A 20674-nucleotide genomic window follows, 5' to 3' on the forward strand; every position below is an offset into this window, starting at 1 on the left:
TATATTTGACCGAATTGTTACAAATAATCAGTAACAATCATGAAGGTATATTTAAACATATCACAGAGATTGCAAGTGTCATCTTGTCTAAGGAGTGAAAAGAGATGAGATAACCCAGCTGGAATAGATGAGGACTTACCAATAAGAAAAAAAATTTTTGACTAGAATTCGAACAGTAGTCTTATTTTACATTGAAGTAATACCAACATAAAAAGCATAACAGATTTTATATTACTACATAAGTAGGAACCCCCACATTGGAGAAGCTTAAACCCAATGACAATGGACATGTTTAAAAATCTCGAAAGCCCATATTTTCTAAGAGAGCTTCTAAAATTGTGCCAGCTGTTTGCAGGTGCAAGTAGAAATTAGACACCTACAGTAACTACCAAAATTAGTCCTACAATCAGATGAGTATCTAACTAAACTATGTACTTGCAGAATTGCAAGTGCAATTTAAGGGGTCAGGTTGAGATCCTTTCACAGAGTTAGCTAGAATATAGTGAATTCTCAGGGCTTCTTAAAAAGATATTTTAGGTCCTGTTTTTCCTTCCTATCTGATTCCTTTGGGTGACATACTCTGGAGAATTAATCTGATTCTGTACTCAAGACATTCAGATCCTTTATTTCCCCTAGAGTTTTCACTACTTTACTTTTCTTCTGTCATGATGCTAGACAATAGTTATCCAGAAATTTAAAATAGATTTAGCAATAGTCCGGATAAGGATTACTCAGCCTGCTCTTAACTAGGATGATGCTACTATTGCCTCCAAGTCAGAAGTATACTAGATTCTCATTTGGAAGTTCATTTCAAGGTTAAATGAATTAGGAAGTAGAGAGATACTGATGATCTTTTCTTTCTGAAAGTTACCTAATTTTTTTGTTTAAGTTTAAAAATTCATTTTCTTTTCTAGCTTTGTGAGCAAGACTTTTAAGTTCAAAAAGGAACCTTCCTTAAATATGGTCCTAGTTGGAAGGTCTTGTCTTGTGGATTCCTGGGATGGGTCTAAATCTGATGTGTGATTTATTCTAAACAAACTGGTTCACAAGTGCTATGATGGGATATAATGAACAGGGCTTAAGAACAGCTATCTCACCATACTTTCATTTCCCCCCTTATATATTCCGCTCCATGACAACCTCCTGTCCTAACTTAGTTTAAAAGAAGTTTATTATTTTCAGTTGTCAAAATTCTTCCCTTTTCTGGTTTGACTGAGACCACTGGCTGATTTATGTGGATGTGTACCTGTTATGTGAGGATTTATTTAAAGTGGGTTATTTCCTGTCTCTTAGCCCGACATCTACTCATTAATATTCAGTCTATCCATATAATTTGTAATTTTGTTATCCAGATACACTCACTAACCTTTAATAAACACACTTGGAAAAGGAATGTTATCAATCTTGATTACGATGTTCTGCCCTGTTACACCTGTGAGCTCCCACTGATGAGGGATTGTACAAGAGTAACCGAGGACAGGATGTAACAGACAGTTCCTACGTAGGGGTAGAAGAGAATTAATTTTCACGATTTCCTATGGGGTTTTATCTATTTGATATAAACATCTTGTATGTAACCTTTCACTTTGTTTCTTCCCAAACAATTTTCTGTGTAAAGTGTGATTGGTAAGAACTAAGGGCAAAAATGTGACCTGGACTGAAACTAGATTTGGGGGTGTATGAGGAAAAGTAATCAGTAAGGACTAGTTTCAAAGTCGTACTGATTTTCTGAAAGCTAAATCTCCCTTCCGAGATGGGACCACTACCATGGCAAGTCCTGCTAAACTAAAACCCTGTAATGAATGATCAAAACCAACCCCCAATCAATTTAAAACAAGAACTAAATAAATTATCAAAGTCTACATTTAGCAGACAGTTCTTCTTTCTTAAGAAAACCATTTATTTACGTGGGAGAGATTCTGCAAGGCACAAATGGCAGTTAGGCGTCTGCCTGCCATTTGAGCCTTGGAAAAATCTCCAACTTTGTCTATTTAAAAACTAAAACTTCTGTTAAAAGCAGAAAATGCACTAAGTAATGTTGTTGTTTGCATAGTAACTGAAATTTGATATGCAAATATAACCAGTTCTCTAAATACCTAGGAAGAAAGTAAAATTTTAAGTTAATCATCTAATTGACTTCAGAAAATTTGAATGAAACACTGAACTCTTTTTTTTGTTTGTTTTTGTTTTTTAAGACGCTCCTTTTTGTTTGGGTTCTGTATCCATAAACATGGATAGAACCATTCCTACTAATTATGTGCACCTCTCTCAATTTTCAGGTGAGAAAATTAAAGTTTATTAATCTTTATGCCACTTTAGATAGCTGTATCTATCTAAACTTTTAGTTTTGTAAATGAAAGCACAGGCAAGAGGCTGCATAGATTCTGTTTCAGTGATATAAACTGAGCAATTCAGTTCAGATTTACTGCAATTTACACTGTTAAAACTGAAAGAAGACTTTAGCCTGTCTATGGTAGTCTCTTAGCAAAGTACTGCTCTGAAAGCTTTTCATGCAGAGAAAATCTGTAGTATGATCGATTTTTTGGCTAATAGTAAGTAATTTGGAACTGACAGTATTGATATTTATGCATCTGTTCCAGGCACCTTTTTGGGTATTCCTCTTGTGTGCAGTAGGACTCTTTGTTTACCAGTCCCTGGATGCTATTGATGGGAAACAAGCCAGAAGAACAAATAGTAGTTCCCCCTTAGGGGAACTTTTTGACCATGGTTGTGACTGTATTTCCACAGGTAACTTTATTTCTTCGTTTTTCAAACTTGGGTGTGGGGGGAGGAGGGGACTGGAAAAAAACTAAATCCTAGTAAGGTACAGTCTGGCCTAATGGATAAAAACTAGACTGGGACTTCGAAATCCTAGATTCTCTTCCTGGCCTGCTGGGTGACTATGAACAAGTCACTTTGCCTGTTGGTGCCTCTGTTTTCCATCTGTAAAATGGGAATAAGACTACTGACCTCATATGTAAAGCTCTTTGAGATCTACTGATAAAAAGTGCTATATGAGACCTAAGTGGTTATTACTTACTAACCTAGAGAGTGGGAAAATATTTTAGAAGTGGCCCTGAGACATGTATAATGCATGTTACCTAGCTCTTGCATATGTACATTGAGAGTATGAAGTGAGTGTGTTCCCTTTATTAAATCTGATCGCTTTTTGTAAGCAATACAGTACATTCAAAGATTTCCTGGGAGAGAAGTGCAGTATCTGTCATAACTTACTTGACAGAAGAACTGAAGGCTGGCTTCACTACTTATGTGGCTCAAAACACAATAGTGATGAGGGCTGTATAAGTTTCTAAGATGCTAGATACAGTATAAATACCTGAAGTTCAATTTTAATTTGATGCTAAATTGCCAAGATGAATTAAGGTTTGTAGTACAAACAACAACAAAAGTGGGCTATTAATTTCAGATATTAAGCAGTAGCCAATTAAAAATTGTCTCATGGACAGCAATTCAGAAAAGCATCACTTCAGGGCAGAGAAACGCAAGAACTTGCATGTTTTTGTTTGTTTTGGCTTTTGATGGATGCAAACAATCTAGCCCATCATTTTGACTTCTTTCTTAAAAGGAAATGAAACCTTTTCTAATTAGAAAGATTGAGTCTTGTCAGCATAATCAGGAACTATGAAAGTGAAGTGAGGAAAAGTAAACACACTTAAAAATTGTTAGAACTACAGTACCCTGTCAGGAGAGAGTGAATTCCTTATTGTTACTTGTATTAGTCATCTCAGCTCTAGTGGAAATGCATACTGTAGACACTAATGTTAAAAAAAAGCTTGAAGGATGGTGCGCCTACTGCCTGGAGATGTTTGATTAACTCAGTAAATAGGACTTGGTATGTGTGAGGGCCCCAAGTCTGGGGATAGGGTTTCGGGTAGGGCTTTGCAGAGGCCCCCCCTGCAGCTCTGGTTACATGGGGCTGACTGAGCTCGGCTCCATACTCTGGGCTTTGTCGGCTCCATCTGGGCCAAATTTGTGAGTGGCATGACCTGGCGCACAGGGTCACAGTGCCCCATATTCATATTTGAGCTGGCTGCCTTCCCATCGTCATGATGGAGGAGCAGTTGAGTCAGATCTGAGGGCACTGTGATCCCATGCACCAGGTCACAGCAATCTCACGGGACTGGAACTGCGATGTGATCCTTTGAAACATTCCAGTGACCCAGTTTTGGGTCACAACCCACAGGTTGAGAAACCCTGATCTAAACCTAATGAGACAAGGAACACTACAGTGAGTGCTTAGCTGTGCATGATGTAGTTAAGGTTATCCAAGAGTTCATTTTCTCCCTGTTTTTACAATATTCCAATTACCTGAAGATGTTGAGATGAAATTCCCTATATTGGTCTGCACTCGATAATGATGTGATGTGTAGTTTTGTTTTTAAATAGACCTCAGGAAAAAAGTTTATTCTAAAATGTAAAACCTATTTTTACAGTTGTTTGTAACTCTCACTATTACTACCTTATAACAAGGTTACCCAACATGTAGCATGCCTCCCTGGTTGTGGGGTGGGGGTGGGAGGAGTTGAAAAGGTATATCTTAAGATGGGTGAGCTTCTAACACCACAATATGGGGTTGTAAAGGGCACCATAGGTTTCATTTTCCTGAAGCTTCAAGTTTGGGAAATGCTGTCCAACAAGTCACTATACTATTGAAGCTATTGCAGTCAAACTTTGTCTAGTGTTTATCTTTAAAATTGCAAGTAGTGTAATTATTTGTGACTGACTATGCTTACCTCTGCCTTTCAGTTTTTGTTTCCATTGGAGCCTGCATAGCTGTTCGACTGGGAACGAACCCTGACTGGCTATTTTTCTGTTGTTTTGTGGGGACGTTCATGTTTTATTGTGCTCACTGGCAGACATACGTATCAGGCATGTTAAAGTTTGGAAAGTAAGTAGAACTCTTTTCAGAACTGTACATATTTGATCTTTGGATTTGACACATCTCATTTCACCTTCCACCCATCCTTCCCTTCTCCTCTCTTGTGTAAAAAAAAAATAAAATAAAATAAAAAATTCATCTCTTTTATCCGAAGTTTATATCTGGTCCAGGACCTGAAATTCATATCAGAACTGACATTCCTGTTTACAGTTGTCAGATGTCCTTGAGACCTCTGTACAATTGCTATTGATTTGCAATACATTAAACACTATTTCCAGTAATGGCTTCATAAAGTCACTGTTAGTCATTGGGGTGCACAGTGCTTCCCAGAGCTCCAGGAGCACAGTAAGCACTTCACCTCACTTCTCCATTGTTTGAGGAGGGTGCAGAATTTACTCTTTGCTGAGTCTATCCGGGGGTACATGGCCCTATGCCCTTCTACTTTGGGGAAGCTAGTCCTGGAAGTGATGTTAACCTTGTATAGTCCTTACAGTAGTGTGGTCCTTGTACACTCGATGTCCACTCAGTACTAATTCTTGTTCAACTAATCACTCAGACAATCAAGTTTGTTTAGATTTGCAGACGATAATGCTGCCTGCTTCTTGTTTACAGTGTCACCTGAAAGTGAGAACAGGCATTTGCATGGCACTGTTGTAGCTAGTATTCATGGAATCATAGAATATCAGGGTTGGAAGGGACCTCAGGAGGTCATCTAGTCCAACCCCTTGCTCAAAGCAGGACCAGTTCCCAACTAAATCATCCCAGCCAGGGCTTTGTCAAGCCTGACCTTAAAAATCTCTAAGGAAGGAGATTCCACCACCTCCTTGGGTAACCCATTCCAGTGCTTCACCACTCTCTTGAGTGAAAAAGTTTTTCCTAATATCCAACCTAAACCACCCCCACTGCAACTTGAGACCATTACTCCTTGTTCTGTCATCAGGTAACACTGAGAACAGTCTAGATCCATCCTCTTTGGAACCCCCTTTCAGGTAGTTGAAATCAGCTATCAAATCCCTCCTCATTCTTCTCTTCTGCAGACTAAACAATCCCAGTTCCCTCAGCCTCTCCTCATAAGTCATGTGCTCCAGCCCCCTAGTCATTTTTGTTGCCCTCCGCTGGACTCTTTCCTATTTTTCCACATGCTTCTTGTAGTCTGGGGCCCAAAACTGGACACAGTACTCCAGATGAGGCCTCACCAATGTCAAATAGAGGGGAATGATCATGTCCCTCAATCTGCTGGCAATGCCCCTACTTATACTGTCTAAAATGCCATTAGCCTTCTTGGCAACAAGGACACACTGTTGACTCATATCCAGCTTCTCATCCACTGTAACCCCTAGGTCCTTTTCTGCAGAACTTCCTAGCCATTCGGTCCCTAGTCTGTAATAGTGAATGAGATTCTTCCGTCCCAAGTGCAGGACTCTGCGCTTGTCCTTGTTGAACCTCATCAGGTTTCTTTTGGCCCAGTCCTCTAATTTGTCTAGGTCCCTCTGTATCCTGTCCCTACCCTCCAGCATATCTACCACTCCTCCAAGTTTAGTGTCATCTGCAAACTTGCTGAGAGTGCAGTCCATGGCATCCTCCAGATCATTAATGAAGATATTGAACAAAACCGGCTCCAGGACCGACCCTTGGGGCACTCCACTTGAAACCAGCTGCCAACTAGACATGAAGCTGTTGATCACTATCCGTTGAGCCCGACGATCTAGCCAGCTTTCTATCCACCTTATAGTCCAATCATCCAGCCCATAATTTTTTAACTTGCTGGCAAGAATACTGTGGGAGACCATATCAAAAGCTTTGGTAAAGTCAAGGAATAACACATCCACTGCTTTCCCCTCATCCACAGACCCAGTTATCTCCTCATAGATGGCAATTAGGTCAGTCAGGCATGACTTGCCCTTGGTGAATCCATGCTGACTGTTCCTGATCACTTTCCTCTCCTCTAAGTGCTTCAGAATTGATTCCTTGAGGTACGCTAAGTGCTGCATATGGTGTTCCAAGAAGGAGGAGTGCTAGGCAGAGATGGGCTCCACCTAACGAAGAGAGGGAAGAGCAAGATATTTACATGTGAGATGCACTAAGGATCCATATATCCCTTCATGCTTTAACCACTGTTCCAGGGGACCATGCATCTGTGCTGATGACAAGTTCTGCTTGATAACCATCCAAAGCAGTGTAGACCAATACATGTTCATTTTCATCATCTGAGGCAGATGCCACCAGCAGAAGGTTGATTTTTCTTTTTGCTGGTTTGGGTTCTGTAGTTTCCCCATTGGAGTGTTGCTCTTTTCAGACTTCTGAAAGCATGCTCCACACCTCGTCCCTCTCAGATTTTGGAAGGCACTTCAGATTCTTAAACTTTGGGTCGAGTGCTGTAGCTATCTTTAGAAATTTCATATTGGTATCTTCTTTGCTTTTTGTCAAATTTGCAGTGAAAGTGTTCTTAAGACGAACAATGTGCTGGGTCATCATCTGAGACTGCTATAACATGAAATATATGGCACAATGCAGGTAAAACAGAGCAGGAGACATACAATTCTCCCTCAAGGAGTTCAGTTACAAATTTAATTAACGCATTATTTTTTTAACAAGCATCATCACCATGGATGCATGTCTCCTGGAATGGTGGTTGAAGCATGAAGAAGGATATGAATCTTTAGTGCATCTGGCACATAAATATCTTGCGATGCCAGGTACAATAGTGCCATGCGAATGCCTGTTCTCGCTTTCAGGTGACGTAATTAAGAAGTGGGCAGCATTACCTGCCGTAAATGTAAACAAACTTATTTCTCCGAGCAATTGGCTGAACAATAAGTAGGACTGAGTGGACTTGTAGGCTCTGAAGTTTTACATTGTTTTGTTTTTGAGTGCAGTTATGTAACAAAAAACCTACATTTGTAAGTTGCACTTTCATGATAAAGAGATTTCAATTCACCTCATATAAGTACTGTAGTGCAAAATACTATTTCTTTTATCATTTTTACAGTGCAAATATTTGTAATATAAAGTGAGCACTGTACACTTTGTATTCTGTGTTATAATTGAAATAGATATATTTGAAAAAGTAGAAAAACATCCAAAATATTTAATAAATTTCCGTTGGTATTCTATTGTTTAACTGTATGATTAATTGCGATAATTTTTTTGAGTTAATCACGTAAGTTAACTGCAATTAATCGACAGCCATAACTAGTATACTAAATTGATGAGCCTTATGAGTACCTGCATAGATTAGTCCATTTTATAAGTACATATTGAAGCACATAACAGCAGACACTCTCGAAAAGGATTTATTAGGTACTCTGCATGTTCTGTATCATTTAAATATACATTTCCCCTTAGAGTGCAAAAGTGCATCCAAATGCTAAATGTCAGTTCTTTCATATTACAATTTTAATGACTCTCTCTTTTTTGCAAATTTTGAGTGATTTAACTGGGAGCAACTCTTATATTTTTCTCAACTTGTAAGTACAGAGCTGATGAAAGGGGTCTGAATGAAGATACTGGAGTCTACATAGCTCTGTCCACAGTAGTAGAGCATAAATGGTGGCAGTGGAAGCTTTTCTACCAATTCAGGTCTAAGGGACATTGGCAATCTTCCCTCTAAAATGAGAAGATAATTTAATCTTCTCCCCCTTCTGTTCTTGGGTCCCTTTGCTGAAACTGCGAGCAAGGGCTGTGACTTTTCTGTGTGATGTGAGTAGCTACGTACTAGATCGATTCATAGCATTAAATGATGATCAGACATCTGGACACTACTAACCAGAGCCGGCTCCAGGCCCCAGTGCACCAAGCGTGTGCTTGGAGCAGCATGCCGCGGGGGGCCGCTCTGCCAGTTGCCGGGAGGGCGGTAGGCGGCTCCGGTGGACCTCCTGCGTGCTTGGGGCGGCGAAATGGCTAGAGCCGGCCCTGCTACTAACCTAGGTTGGATTAGAACCAATGGCACAATCTCGCTACTGGTGGTCTGAGCCAACCAATGCCCTGAAGAGCAGACAGACATTCATGTGAAGTTGCAAAACTGAGATCCTTTTAAATGGTGCTGATGCACATCCTTGTCTTTTTTTTTTTTTTTTTATATATGTATTCATAGTTCTTTTGTCCTACAAATACACAAGACAACACTGTTTGGCAGTCTAGAGGAACTAGAGTCTATTTAAACATTTTAAATTTAACTTCACATGTATGGTGTAAGTTCTGTGCACATAAGCTTTGTTCACTACGTAACTGACATATAGTAAGTGCTAGTAGCTTTCAGACATGGATCTTCAAGCACTTTGTAAAGATGGGCATTTATTACAGATGACGAAATGCAGGGAGAGAGAGTTGAGTTGAATACCTCAGGTGAGTCATTGAGACAGAGTCAGAGTTGGCAGTGAACCCAAGTCTTTAAACATTATATAATTTCTCCTGCTGTGTGTATTAAGAACTGTTGGCACAAAAAGATAGACTGGCTTTGCTACAATAATGACTTACAGTAGTGAAGTAGTCTTTAAATATATTACGGTACAGGGTATTTCCCCAGGTAAGTGTGTGTCAATAACAAAATCCTTTACATGAGTCCCAAAAATTTACTTAGAGCAGCAGTATTCTTTATACAAATAAAGTATAAGGCAAAAGCTGGCAACGCAGACTTTGCAAGGTGGAACCTGTTCGGATCTTTTTGATTCTACACGTATTGTTGACTTTGCTGTATGTTCAGGGCCTATGTGGTTTTAGGTTCTTTTTAGGTTTTAAAGGGTGAGTGGGTATTACCTTGTAAATGGGGTTTTAAGTCTGGTCTACTTTAGTGTTTAATTGGCATGTCTGCTCTCTGTCTTACCTAGCACTTTTGTTTGGCAGGGTATTCAATACAGAGATCTGGTCCCAACGCTAAGGAGCCTTGAATGGCAAAAGCAATGTTCAGGAGATCATTAGTTTTATAACTTTGTCCTCCTAATAAAGAATTGTTGATATTATCTCAATAGTTTGTTGTATGCGTTCAAATGTTATCTCCAAATTAAAACTTCTCTTCATTCAAATAAGAAGAGACAGTGAGTACAGATAACTTTGGACAGGTCTGTAGAAACTTTGGCAGTGTAAACATTGCTAGTTTACTATAGATTAATTTTTAAAAAATCATGCCATCCAGAAATTTATACGCATGTGTCATAACTTAGTCCCAGATTTGGACCTTAGCATCCAAAATATGGGGGTTAGCATGAAAACCTCCAAGCTTAGTTACCAGCTTGGACCTGGTACGGCTGCCACCACCCAAAAAATTAGAGTGTTTTGGGGCACTCTGGTCTCCCTGAAAAACCTTCCCTGGGGACCCCAAGACCCAAATCCCTTAAGTCTCACAACAAAGGGAAATAATCCTTTTTCCCTTCCCCCCTCCAGGTGCTCCTGGAGAGATACACAGACACAAGCTCTGTGAATCTAAACAGAGGGAGTCCACCCTCTGTAATTCCAGTCCTGGAAACAAAAGCACTTTCCTCTTCATCCAGAGGGAATGCAAAAATCAGGCTAGCAAATCCAACACACACAGATCTCCCCCTGATTTCTTCCTCCCACCAATTCCCTGGTAAGTACAGACTCAATTTCCCTGAAGTTCCCCACTAAAGAAAAACTCCAACAGGTCTTAAAAGAAAGCTTTATATAAAAAAGAAAGAAAAATACATACAAATAGTCTCTCTGTATTAAGGTGACAAATACAGGGTCAATTGCTTAAAAGAATATTGAATAAACAGCCTTATTCAAAAAGAATACAAATCAAAGCACTCCAGCCACTATAGACATGTAAATACAAAAACAACAAAACCATGTTTGGTACTCACAACTAGGAAACAGAAGATTAGAAAACAGAAATCACTTCTCAAAGCTGAGAGAAAAGCAGGCAGGCAGACAAAGACTCAGACACAAAATTCCCTCCACGCAGAGTTGAAAAAAATCCTGTTTCCTGATTGGTCCTCTGGTCAGGTGGTTCAGATACTTCTTTCCAGGTGAAAGAGACGTTAACCCTTAGCTATCTGTTTATGACAGCATGCTCTATTAGAGGCTACTTTATGGGTTTTGGGTAGAACTAGAGAGAATCTCTCCTCCCTTCTCAGTGACACCCACTGGAAATTGTCCAAATTTTAAGCCAAATAACAAACTAGAGTTTTAAAGATTGGAAGACCCTTGGAATGCATACTGTTGGCCAGCTGTTCACCACAGGAACTTATTTCGAAATCAAAACTAACTGGCCAACTCTCCTACTGGTACCAATACCTTCAAGTTAGGCACTGTTTCTCAATTTTCTAGAAGAGTTATTCTTCTTTGAGTGCTTGCTCATCTTGATTCCATGCTAGGTGTGTGTATGTACCACATGCACAGTTGCCAGAGATTTTTCCCCTCAGTGGTATCTGTAGGGCCCGCTTTAGTGCCTCCTGGAACTCCACGCACATGTGCTGGTATAAGGGGCACCACCAGCTCTAAAACCTCCCAGTTAGTTCTTACTGCCCATGATGGCTGCTTGGAATGATCTTCTTGCTCTTGCAAGGTTTACCTAACAGTGGTTTAGACTCTGATCTCTATTGTGTATAGTTTTTGTAGTTAGCAAATTTAGTTACCAGTTAGTCTTAGTGCACGTAGTATAGACAGCAGTCCCAGGTGCAGAGAGACATCATCCCAGGGGCTGTGCATGCCATGTACCTCCTGCGGCAAGCCCTTGCCTGTGAGTAATCCACATTTGGCCTGTCTAAAGTGCTCAGGGAAGCTCATGTTAAGGAAAAGTGTAAGATCTGCAGGGGCTTCAAACTGCAGACTCAGAAAGACAGATATTCACTTGAAGGCTCTATTAATGGAGGCAGCCCTCAAGACCATCCTTGGAGCCATCTTGCTCCAAATGGGGGCCGAGCACTTCAGCCTCCATGCAAAGTGCTCCACCAGCACCATGCTCTTCCCCGCATCGTTCTCCATCCCCAGTGCTGAGGAAGCAGCACAGGAAATAGCGTGCTGAGAGAGGGCATTCTCCGGTGCCAAAGAGGGGAGCAACTGATGTAGTGAGACCCATTCCAGGCCATTCGTCCTCCCTAGAGCCACGGTTGGCTCTGGCAACTCTGCGTAAGCACCGAGCCTGGTTCAGGACCTGACTCCAGGGAGCGGTTGTGGTACCTTGCACTTGTGGGCCCCCTCAACTCCAGAGGATTTCCAGGCTGCAAAGGACTTGATGTCCCTCCCAATACCGCCCACTCCCCAAGATCCTGTACCAGCCAGGGCTACCTTGGGACAGAAGGGCACAAGGGGCGGAGCGCTCCTTTGCAACACCAGCCATAGCGGTGCCTTCCAGAAGAAAGCCCTCCATGGCCCCACGGCAACAGTCCCTGACCTGATATCAGTCACCGAACCCCCAGCACCGCCTGGAGGCAGAATCAGAGACCACGGAGGACCTGTACCTGGGAGATGAATCCTCTTCAGAGTCTGAGATGGGATCCTTCACCCACCAAAGTAGTACTGGTACCCATAGGTGTGGACTCTGTGTGCGCTCTGGGCTGCAGCCCCCATCAGCTCCTTCCACTGCCTCCCTCCCGCTGCGACATGCAGGAGGTGCTGGGGGGAGTAGGTGGAGGAGTGGGGGGAGGGTGGGCTCGTGGAATCAGGTGGAGACAGGAAGGGACAGGGACTTGGAGGAAGAGGTGGAGTGGGGGCGGGGCTTGGAGTGGAGCAGGCATTGAGCACTCCCTGGGAAAAGACAAAGTCAGCACCTCTGATGGTACCTGACTTATGCACCAGACTTGAGTACAGGCCCTGCAGCCAGTGCTTGGCCATCAGGACATTGGCCCATCCAGTGGCAGTACTGGAATTCATGATGGTTTCCCCCGGCTCCGGGCCCCTTCCCAGCAGTCAGACTCCGTCATGTCCAAAAGACGAGCCACTGCATCGTCCCAACTGGCACCAGACCCTGACTCTGGCACCAAAGTCACTAAAGTGGTCGCAGTGGAGGTGGTACAGATGGAGAAGGAAGGACCAGCCCCTCCTATGGCTTTAGCTGCCTCCTCTTTGTCCCTAGATGAGGCAGTAGCAGGCCCTTCTAACCCACTCCTGCCAGATGATTTCAGGGCCCCTCAGGAGCTCCTGAAATTAGTCACCACAAAGTTGGGGCTGGAAGTAAAGGAGCTAAATGAGTCCATACACAGCCTGATTGATATCTTGGCCACAGTGGCTTCCTCCAGAATGGCCCTCCTAGTCAATGAGGTGGTGTTGGGACTAGTCAGGGCTCTGACAGATTCCTTTCTCTCTGTCCCCCACCTCAAAAAGAGCAGAAAAGTAGTACTACATACGGGCCAATGTGTTTGAGTACATGTATTCACATCCCCTCACCCCCCAAGGTCCCTGGTAGTGTCAGCTGTGAACGAGAGGGACAGACAAGATCAGTCCGTCACCACCCCCAAAGAATAAAGAGGCTAAGACGCAATATCTGTTCGGAAGAATGGTTTATTCCACGGGCAACCTCCAGCTCCATATCTCTAACCAGCAGACATTGTTGGGGAAGTACGATTTTAACCTGTGAGACACAGTGGCCAAGTTCAAGGACATCCTGCTGCAGGAGTTCATGGCCATCCTGGAGGAAGGCAAAACAGTGGCCAGGGCCTCCCTCGACGCAGCTCTGGATGTGGCTGACTCTGCAGTCAGAACGATGGCATCGGAGATCACCATGAGGCACTGTTCGTGGTTCCAGTCACCAGTCCTTTCGCACAAAGTGCTGCAGTTAGTCCAGGACCTCCCCTTTGAGGGTACCTCTCTGACCTCTGAGCAGACAGACTCCACAACTGCACTGCCTCAAAGACTCGAGAGCCATGCTCCACTCTCTAGGTCTGGACAAGCTCCTGGCCTCCAGGAAGCATTTCAGGCCTCAATAGCCTCCCAAATTTATGGGGCCTCCCAGGCAGGAATCCAGTAAGAGGGAAGGGCTATAAGAGCTGTCAGCCCCTACCTTCTACCTCAGTCTCAGCAGAGTGGGTCGACAGGGCTTTTGAGGGTACACCCGAGGATGGCATGATAGATTCAATTCAGAATCCATTCCCCTTTTTGGTTTTAGACTGCCTATCGCCCTTCTACACTGTGTGATCCTGCATAACATTGGACCATTGGGTGCTCAGTAGTGACACAGTTGAATACACCCTGAGTTTTTCATCTCTCCCTCCCACTCCCCAACCCCATCCCTCTTCACGGACCTTTCTCACAAGCAACTTCTCATCTAGGGGCTGTAGAGGAAGTTCCAAGGTTTGAGAGGCAAGGGGTTTTACTCCCAATATTTCCTAATCTGGAAAGGTAAAGGGGCCCTGTGACCCCTCCTGGACCTGTGTCACCTCAACAAATATCTCAAGAAATAGAGGCCAGGGAGACCATGCAGAACCTCAGTCATTCCTTCCCTGGATCCAGGAGATTGGTACACTGCCCTCGATTTAAAGGACGCTTATTTCCACCTTCCACAGACACAGGAGATTCTTCTGGTCCATGGTGGGCCAGTGCCACTACCAGTTCACTGCGCTTCCTTCAGACTCATGGATTTTAACAAAGCATATGGTAGTGGTTGCAGCCTGCCTGAGATGTCAAGGTGTACAAATCAACCTGTACCTTGACAATTGGCTGATCAAAGGCCACTTGTAGGCTCAGGTTCAGCCCAGCATTGGCATAGTATGGGCCACTTGTTGGACACTGGGCCTGTTAATAAACTCAGAGAAATCGACACTAGTCCCGGTGCACAGAAGAGAGTTCATAGGGGCAGTGCTTGACTCCATTTAGGCCAAGGCCTACCTGCCAGAGGCCTGGTTCCAAACTGTCAGATCTTATCGCCCGTGTCAAAGATCACCCACTTATGACCACCTGGGTGTGCCTCAAACTGTTAGGTCACATGGCAGCATGTACCTATGTGGTGTAGTACACGTGGCTGGCGTCAGTCTGCTCCCAGGCAAACACAACTTGGACTCGGTTCTCATGATTCTGTCAACCGTCTTAGCTTCTCTGATTTGGTGGGCAGAGCCGCATTCAATGACGAAAGGGGTGCCTTTCACTGCCCCATCCTTGACAGTAATCTTGGTTTCGCATGCATCAAACCTGGGGTGGGGAGCCAGCCTCAGTAGACTTGGAACCCAGGGTCTCTGGTCTCAGGAAGACCTCTCCCTGCACATAAATGTCAGGGAACTCAGGGTGATAAACTTGGCCTACCAGGCGCTTCTTCGTCTGCTCTCGGAAAAGTCGTGCAGGTCTTGACGGACAATGTGGCCTCAATATTTTACGTCAGCAGACAAGGGGGAGCTTGCTCAGACCTGTGTCAAGAAGCCCTCCAACTGGGACTTCTGTGTGAACCACAGTGTTCGTCTTGAGGTGGCACACATCCTGGTAGACTGGAATCGTTGGTGGATCACGTCGCCACAAGTGGTCTCTTCACCCAGACGTTGCCAGAATTATCTTCCAGAAGTGGGGGGACTCCCAGTGTGAATCTGCTCAACACCAGACAGAACAGGAAATGCCACTGGGTTCTGTTTGATGTCTGGGCTCAGCAACGGCCCCCTGTCTGACGCATTCCTGTCTCCTGGGCAGTCGGACTGCTGCATACTTTCCCACTGATTCCCTTGGTACACAAGGTGCTCTTAAAGATCAAGAGGACAAGGCGAAGGTTATCATGATAGCTCCGGCGTGGCCACGCCAGCACTGGTTCAGCATGCTTCTGTACCTCTCGGTAGCAAGTCCAGTAGAGCTCCTACCCTGTCTGGACTTGATTTTTGCAAGACTGTAGCTGGTTGCTTCACTAGATCCTTGCTATACCTGACAGTGGCTTCTGCATGGCTGAACCCTGAGAAGCAGACCTGCTCAGATTAGGTAGCAGGAAACCCTCCACCCAAGCTACCTACTTGGTTAAGTGGAAACATTTCACTTGTTAGGCCTCTGAATGGAATTTTTCTCCATCTCTGTCTTCCCTGCAGTCCATCTTGGACTATTTGCTCCACCTAAAGCATCAGGGTGTAGCTCTGCCATGGGTCAAAGTTCACTTTACAGCCATCTCAGCCTTCCATCCTCCAGTCTAGGGCAGATCAGTCTTCTCCCATGAGGAGATGATCAGGTTCTCAAAGGTTTGGAAAGATTCTACTCTCAGGTTTGTGACCCGATTCCCCCATGGAACTTAAACCTGGTACTGTCAAAGCTCACGGGGGGCTCTCCTTCAAGCTGTTGGCATCTTGTTCCTTATTGCTCCTTCGGTGGAAGGTCACCTTCCTGGTGGTGATTATAACGGCCAGAAGGGTCTCCAAAATCAAAACCCTGACAGCAAGATCCCCCTCCGCCCCCCGTATATGGTGTTCTTCAAAAACAATGTCCAATTATGCCCCCACCCGGCCTTCCTCCCAAAGGTGGTGGTGCAGTTCCATAACAACCAGGACACTTTTCTGTCTGTCTTCTTTCCAAAGCCTCACAGCACCAATGAGGAATGTTGGCTACACACATTAGATGTTAGGCAGGCCATGGTCTTTTATATCTAAAGGTCTAAGCCCTTCCACAAGTCTATGCAGCTTTTTCTAGCTATGGCAGACAGGAGAGAGGACTATCAGTGTTGTCCAAAAGACTCTCTTCCCAGATAACTGCCTACATCCAAGCTTGCTATGAGCAGGTGAAGGTTCTGCCTCTGGCTATCGTGAAGGCTCATTCCACAAGAGCCCAGGCTTCATCAGCATTCCTTGCGCAGTTATCAGTTGGGAACATCAGCAGGGCTGTGACATAGGTGTCAATTCGTACCTTCATGTCCCACTATGCCATCACTCAACAGACCTGTGACAACACCAGTTTCAGGAGAGCAGTGTTGCAATCAGCCCATCCATGAACTCAGAGCCCCACCTCCCAGGGATATTGCTTGTCACCTAGCACGGAATCGACATAAGCAAGCACTTGAAGAAAAAATGGTTACTAATCTTTCGTAACTGTTCTTCCTCAAGATGTGTTGCTTATGTCCATTCCATGACCCGCCCTCCTACCCCTCTGTCGGAGTTACGAGCAAGAAGGAAATGAGAGGGTGCGGAGCCAGTGACGCCTCTTGTACTGGTGCATGTGCATGAGGTCCAGGAGGCACTAGGGTCAGCCCTACAGATACCACTGAGGGAAAAGATCTCTGGAAACTGTGCACATGGTGCACACACACCAAGCATGGAATGGACACAAGCAATACATCTCAAAGAACAACAGTTGCGGAAGGTTAGTAACCAGTTTTTTTTAACACAGAAACTCCATTAATAGAAGTAATGGCTTTTGGAAGGTTGGAAACAATAAATAAATACATTAAAAAAGATATAAATTTGTTAGGAAAGTTTTTTGCAGAGATGCCTATATATGATGAGGTGGGAGAAGGATTTGGATAGACCAATTACCTCAGGGGAATGGCTTTCCTCTGGAAAAGTGGACAAGCAATCTGTCTCCAAGAGAGATTTTCTTTAAGATACAATTTAAAATGGTACTTCACAGGAGTCAGATGGTATTTAACAAACATGATAGATTTGAATGGGGGATAACTGTTGGAGAAATTATGGTAAAAGAGGGGACTATATGCATATATAGTGGACATGTCCAGTCATTAGAGAATATTGAGATGTGATTAGTCACCAAATATTGCAAATTGTTTGGTAATACATATCCAACAGTCCTTTGGCAGTCCTCCTGGGGCTTCCTAGCAGAAATGGTCACATAAAAGGAAATGAAGAATCTTAGCCACTAGTAGGTACTACACTACTGATTAACCTCTCACTAGAAAAAGGAAAAATAGTCTAAAACTAGAGGAATGGTTTTGTTTTTAAAAAAAAAAAAAAAAGCCAGGTTATGGAAAAATCAATGCATCAATTTCATATCTAGCAAAATACACATGACAAACAGATGTGTGATATTTGGCTGCCATTTATTCAATACTCAAAGTACATTTGCCTGCAGAAATACCCAGCACACCTGTCTAATATTAGTGAATATTGATATTTGATAATCACACCGTTTGATAAATGACTAGCCAGTTTCACTCAATTTAATAAAACAGCCCCTGGATGGTATAAAGACTCACTCTGCAATATGAATAAAACCCTGTTAAATAGAGAGATCTGATGATGAGAGTATTGTTTGTTTTTTCTTAAAAGCTCACTGTTATAATTATTGTTTTGCTTAATATTTATGACAATGATTTGTAAGCATGTTAAAATTTCCTAAATAGCTATACAGTACTAAAAAAAAAAAAAAAAAATCCCATGTTTTCTGTGCATAACTGTAAACGATATACGGTATTTAGCAAAGTATGTTTTTGCTTTAGTTGGTATGTAGAATTTTGTGGTCACAGAAATCATGTCTTTTATATACATGGCATATCCTGAATGGATACATTTTAATTACCTAATAATTTATTCCCATTCCCTCCCCCCAACAAACAGATGTATGAACTAAGCCTGCTTCGTCTTTTCTTTCTAGGGTTGACGTAACTGAAGTTCAGATAGCCATAATGATCCTCTTCTTGATGTCTGCATTTGGTGGAACTACTATGTGGGACTACAAGGTAAGTGTATCAAGCATTCAGACTTTCAGTTTTATCTGAAGCTGTCATGTGCAGGTGTGTTGATGTTTAGTTAATTGCTTTTCAAATCTTGTGTGTTCAGTTTGTTGTATTTGTTAAATCTTATTTTTTATTTCATTTTAATACATACAAAAGTTGCTTTATATACTTATTATAGGATGCCTGTTTCCATGTAGTTCAGTACTGTATCGCTTGGATGTGATGGTGTGGTTTCCTATGCATGAATTTAGAGCTACACAGAGGAAAAAGACCCCATCTGCCATATATAAACTTCAGGCCTGGAAAATACATTTTGATTATAGTTCAAAGGAATCTTATCCACCATCTCTATTTTTCATATGTAATAGTTTCTATTACATCCAATTTTTATATTTAATTATTCCTGTACCATAAATTTCTGCTCAAAATTATTTTTAAAGTAGACTGTCAAAATTGTAAAACAAACTGTCCATTAAAATCTACAAATCCAATGGGCTAAATTTTGCTTTATGCTGATGTAAATATGGAGTAACTGTTAAAGTTAATAGAGCTGCACTGGATTTACACTGGTGTAAGAGCTGATCTGGCACCATAACTTTAAAATGTCTACCCAGCAGTGTTCTGGCATCAGTATGTCAAAAAATATTTCCAGTCTATTTGAGGGAAAGGGGAACAGCTCATATATTTCATGTAGAATAGACCCATATAGGATTGAATGCAAATATTTTTAAGAGTTGGAAACAATTTCAGTGAAGCCTGCTGTATACTGGACTGTAGTTCCTATTCCTGGTGGTGGTTTCATCTGTACAATACACAATACTAGTTGATTGGAATAGATATTAATATCATGCAACGTCAAGTTAATTTTGCAGTCTGAATTATTTTGGTAATGTTTTATTGTACCTCACTCATTCATCAATCTGGCAATTACGAAATGGCAAGTTTTTAGAGGGAAATGCTGTCTGAAACAGTTAGGTTTTCTTCTCCCCAAATAGCTTTTGTTCTCTTTCTGAAACTATTAAGATTGAAATGCAAACTGTAAGTGAGATCTTTAGACTTCACAAACTTGGCTTAATGACTGTATATTCTTTTTGTGTTAATTGGTGGATTGTTTTGAGATGCAGGGGTCCCTGCCTTTGATTTTAACGTTAAAGAAAAAACAAGTCTGTCTCCAAAAATATGTAGTCCATGGTTTCAGAAAATTTATTGCTACTCTTTTTTTAACCCTTTGCTGCCTTGGAAGTTTTCTTGAAACTGCATTTGACTCTAAAAGGTAAATATTTTGTTAAATCTATATCTGGGTAATATACATAATGCAAAGATACATCATATGGCATATTATGTAACATAATCACAACGCAGGCAGATGGAGTTTGCATTTCCTGTGGTGCTCCATTGTGCTGACCAATGAATTTAGAAAGAACTATCCTTTTTCCTCTGACACAGATTTCTGTGGAATCAAATTTGAAATAGTTAGCAAAAGTATAAAAAGAGCTTTTTAATGATGTTGCAAATACAGTTGAATTTCAAGGGCAGAATTTAACCTCCTACTTCTTTAGGACTTAAACCCCCCAAAAAGGCATCTTAAGGGCAGGACTAAACTCTGAAATTGTTGATTTGAGTATAAGTTTCAAGGAAAAGGGATAGTTAAAATAAAGCAATACAAATTGTTTTTGGAGTCTTCAGCAGCAGTTTAACTTTTTCCAAGGAACAATGTCCTTTAATTTTTTTTGAACATTTTTCTTGCAAGATCCCTTTGATAGACCTAAAACTGAAGACTTTTCCTGTTCTTGGAATAGTGGGTGGAGCATTATTTTCCTGTTCCAACTATTTCCATGTCATCTTTGGTGGTGGAGTTGGCAAAAATGGATCTACAATCGCAGTAAGCTATTTTAGAATTTAAACTGTATTCTAATATTGGGGTGGGGAAGAAAAGGGGGTTACTGTGTTGTCTGGTTTGTATGTTAAATTCTTACATTACAAAAAAGTTAGTACTTCTGACCATCTTACTGATCAAGTATTTAAGCAATCTAATACATCGATTCTACTGTTTGATATACCTTAATGCTATCTGTAAAGCCATTAAATATATATGAATGAGATAGCTAATAAGAACTCAACTCCAGTGGTAATCCAAGTCATGTTTTCTGTATATCCTTGATTAGGGGTCTTGTATTGTCAGAGAAACTGCAATGAGGTTTGAGTTTATAAAATATAATGGGAAAGAAAAGTCAGTGCGA

At 42.1% G+C, this 20674-nt stretch overlaps 1 protein-coding gene across 3 annotated transcripts in view; it reads left to right on the forward strand.

Moving 5' to 3' along the window:
* CHPT1 (choline phosphotransferase 1) overlaps nt 1–20674 on the forward strand; it is a 39687-nt gene that overhangs the window by 11206 nt on the left and 7807 nt on the right. For 2 of the 3 annotated variants that reach the window (XM_030544312.1, XM_030544319.1), the window contains 5 exons: nt 2196–2279; nt 2601–2748; nt 4768–4909; nt 18353–18437; nt 20185–20316. In XM_030544312.1, the coding sequence (XP_030400172.1) occupies nt 2256–2279; nt 2601–2748; nt 4768–4909; nt 18353–18437; nt 20185–20316 (531 nt within the window). In that variant the 5' untranslated portion in view covers nt 2196–2255. The remainder of the gene's footprint in view (nt 1–2195; nt 2280–2600; nt 2749–4767; nt 4910–18352; nt 18438–20184; nt 20317–20674) is intronic. The other variant, XM_030544306.1, reaches the window with a different exon arrangement.

The sequence above is a fragment of the Gopherus evgoodei genome, chromosome 1 (genome assembly GCF_007399415.2).
Source record: "Gopherus evgoodei ecotype Sinaloan lineage chromosome 1, rGopEvg1_v1.p, whole genome shotgun sequence".
NCBI lineage: Eukaryota > Metazoa > Chordata > Testudines > Testudinidae > Gopherus > Gopherus evgoodei.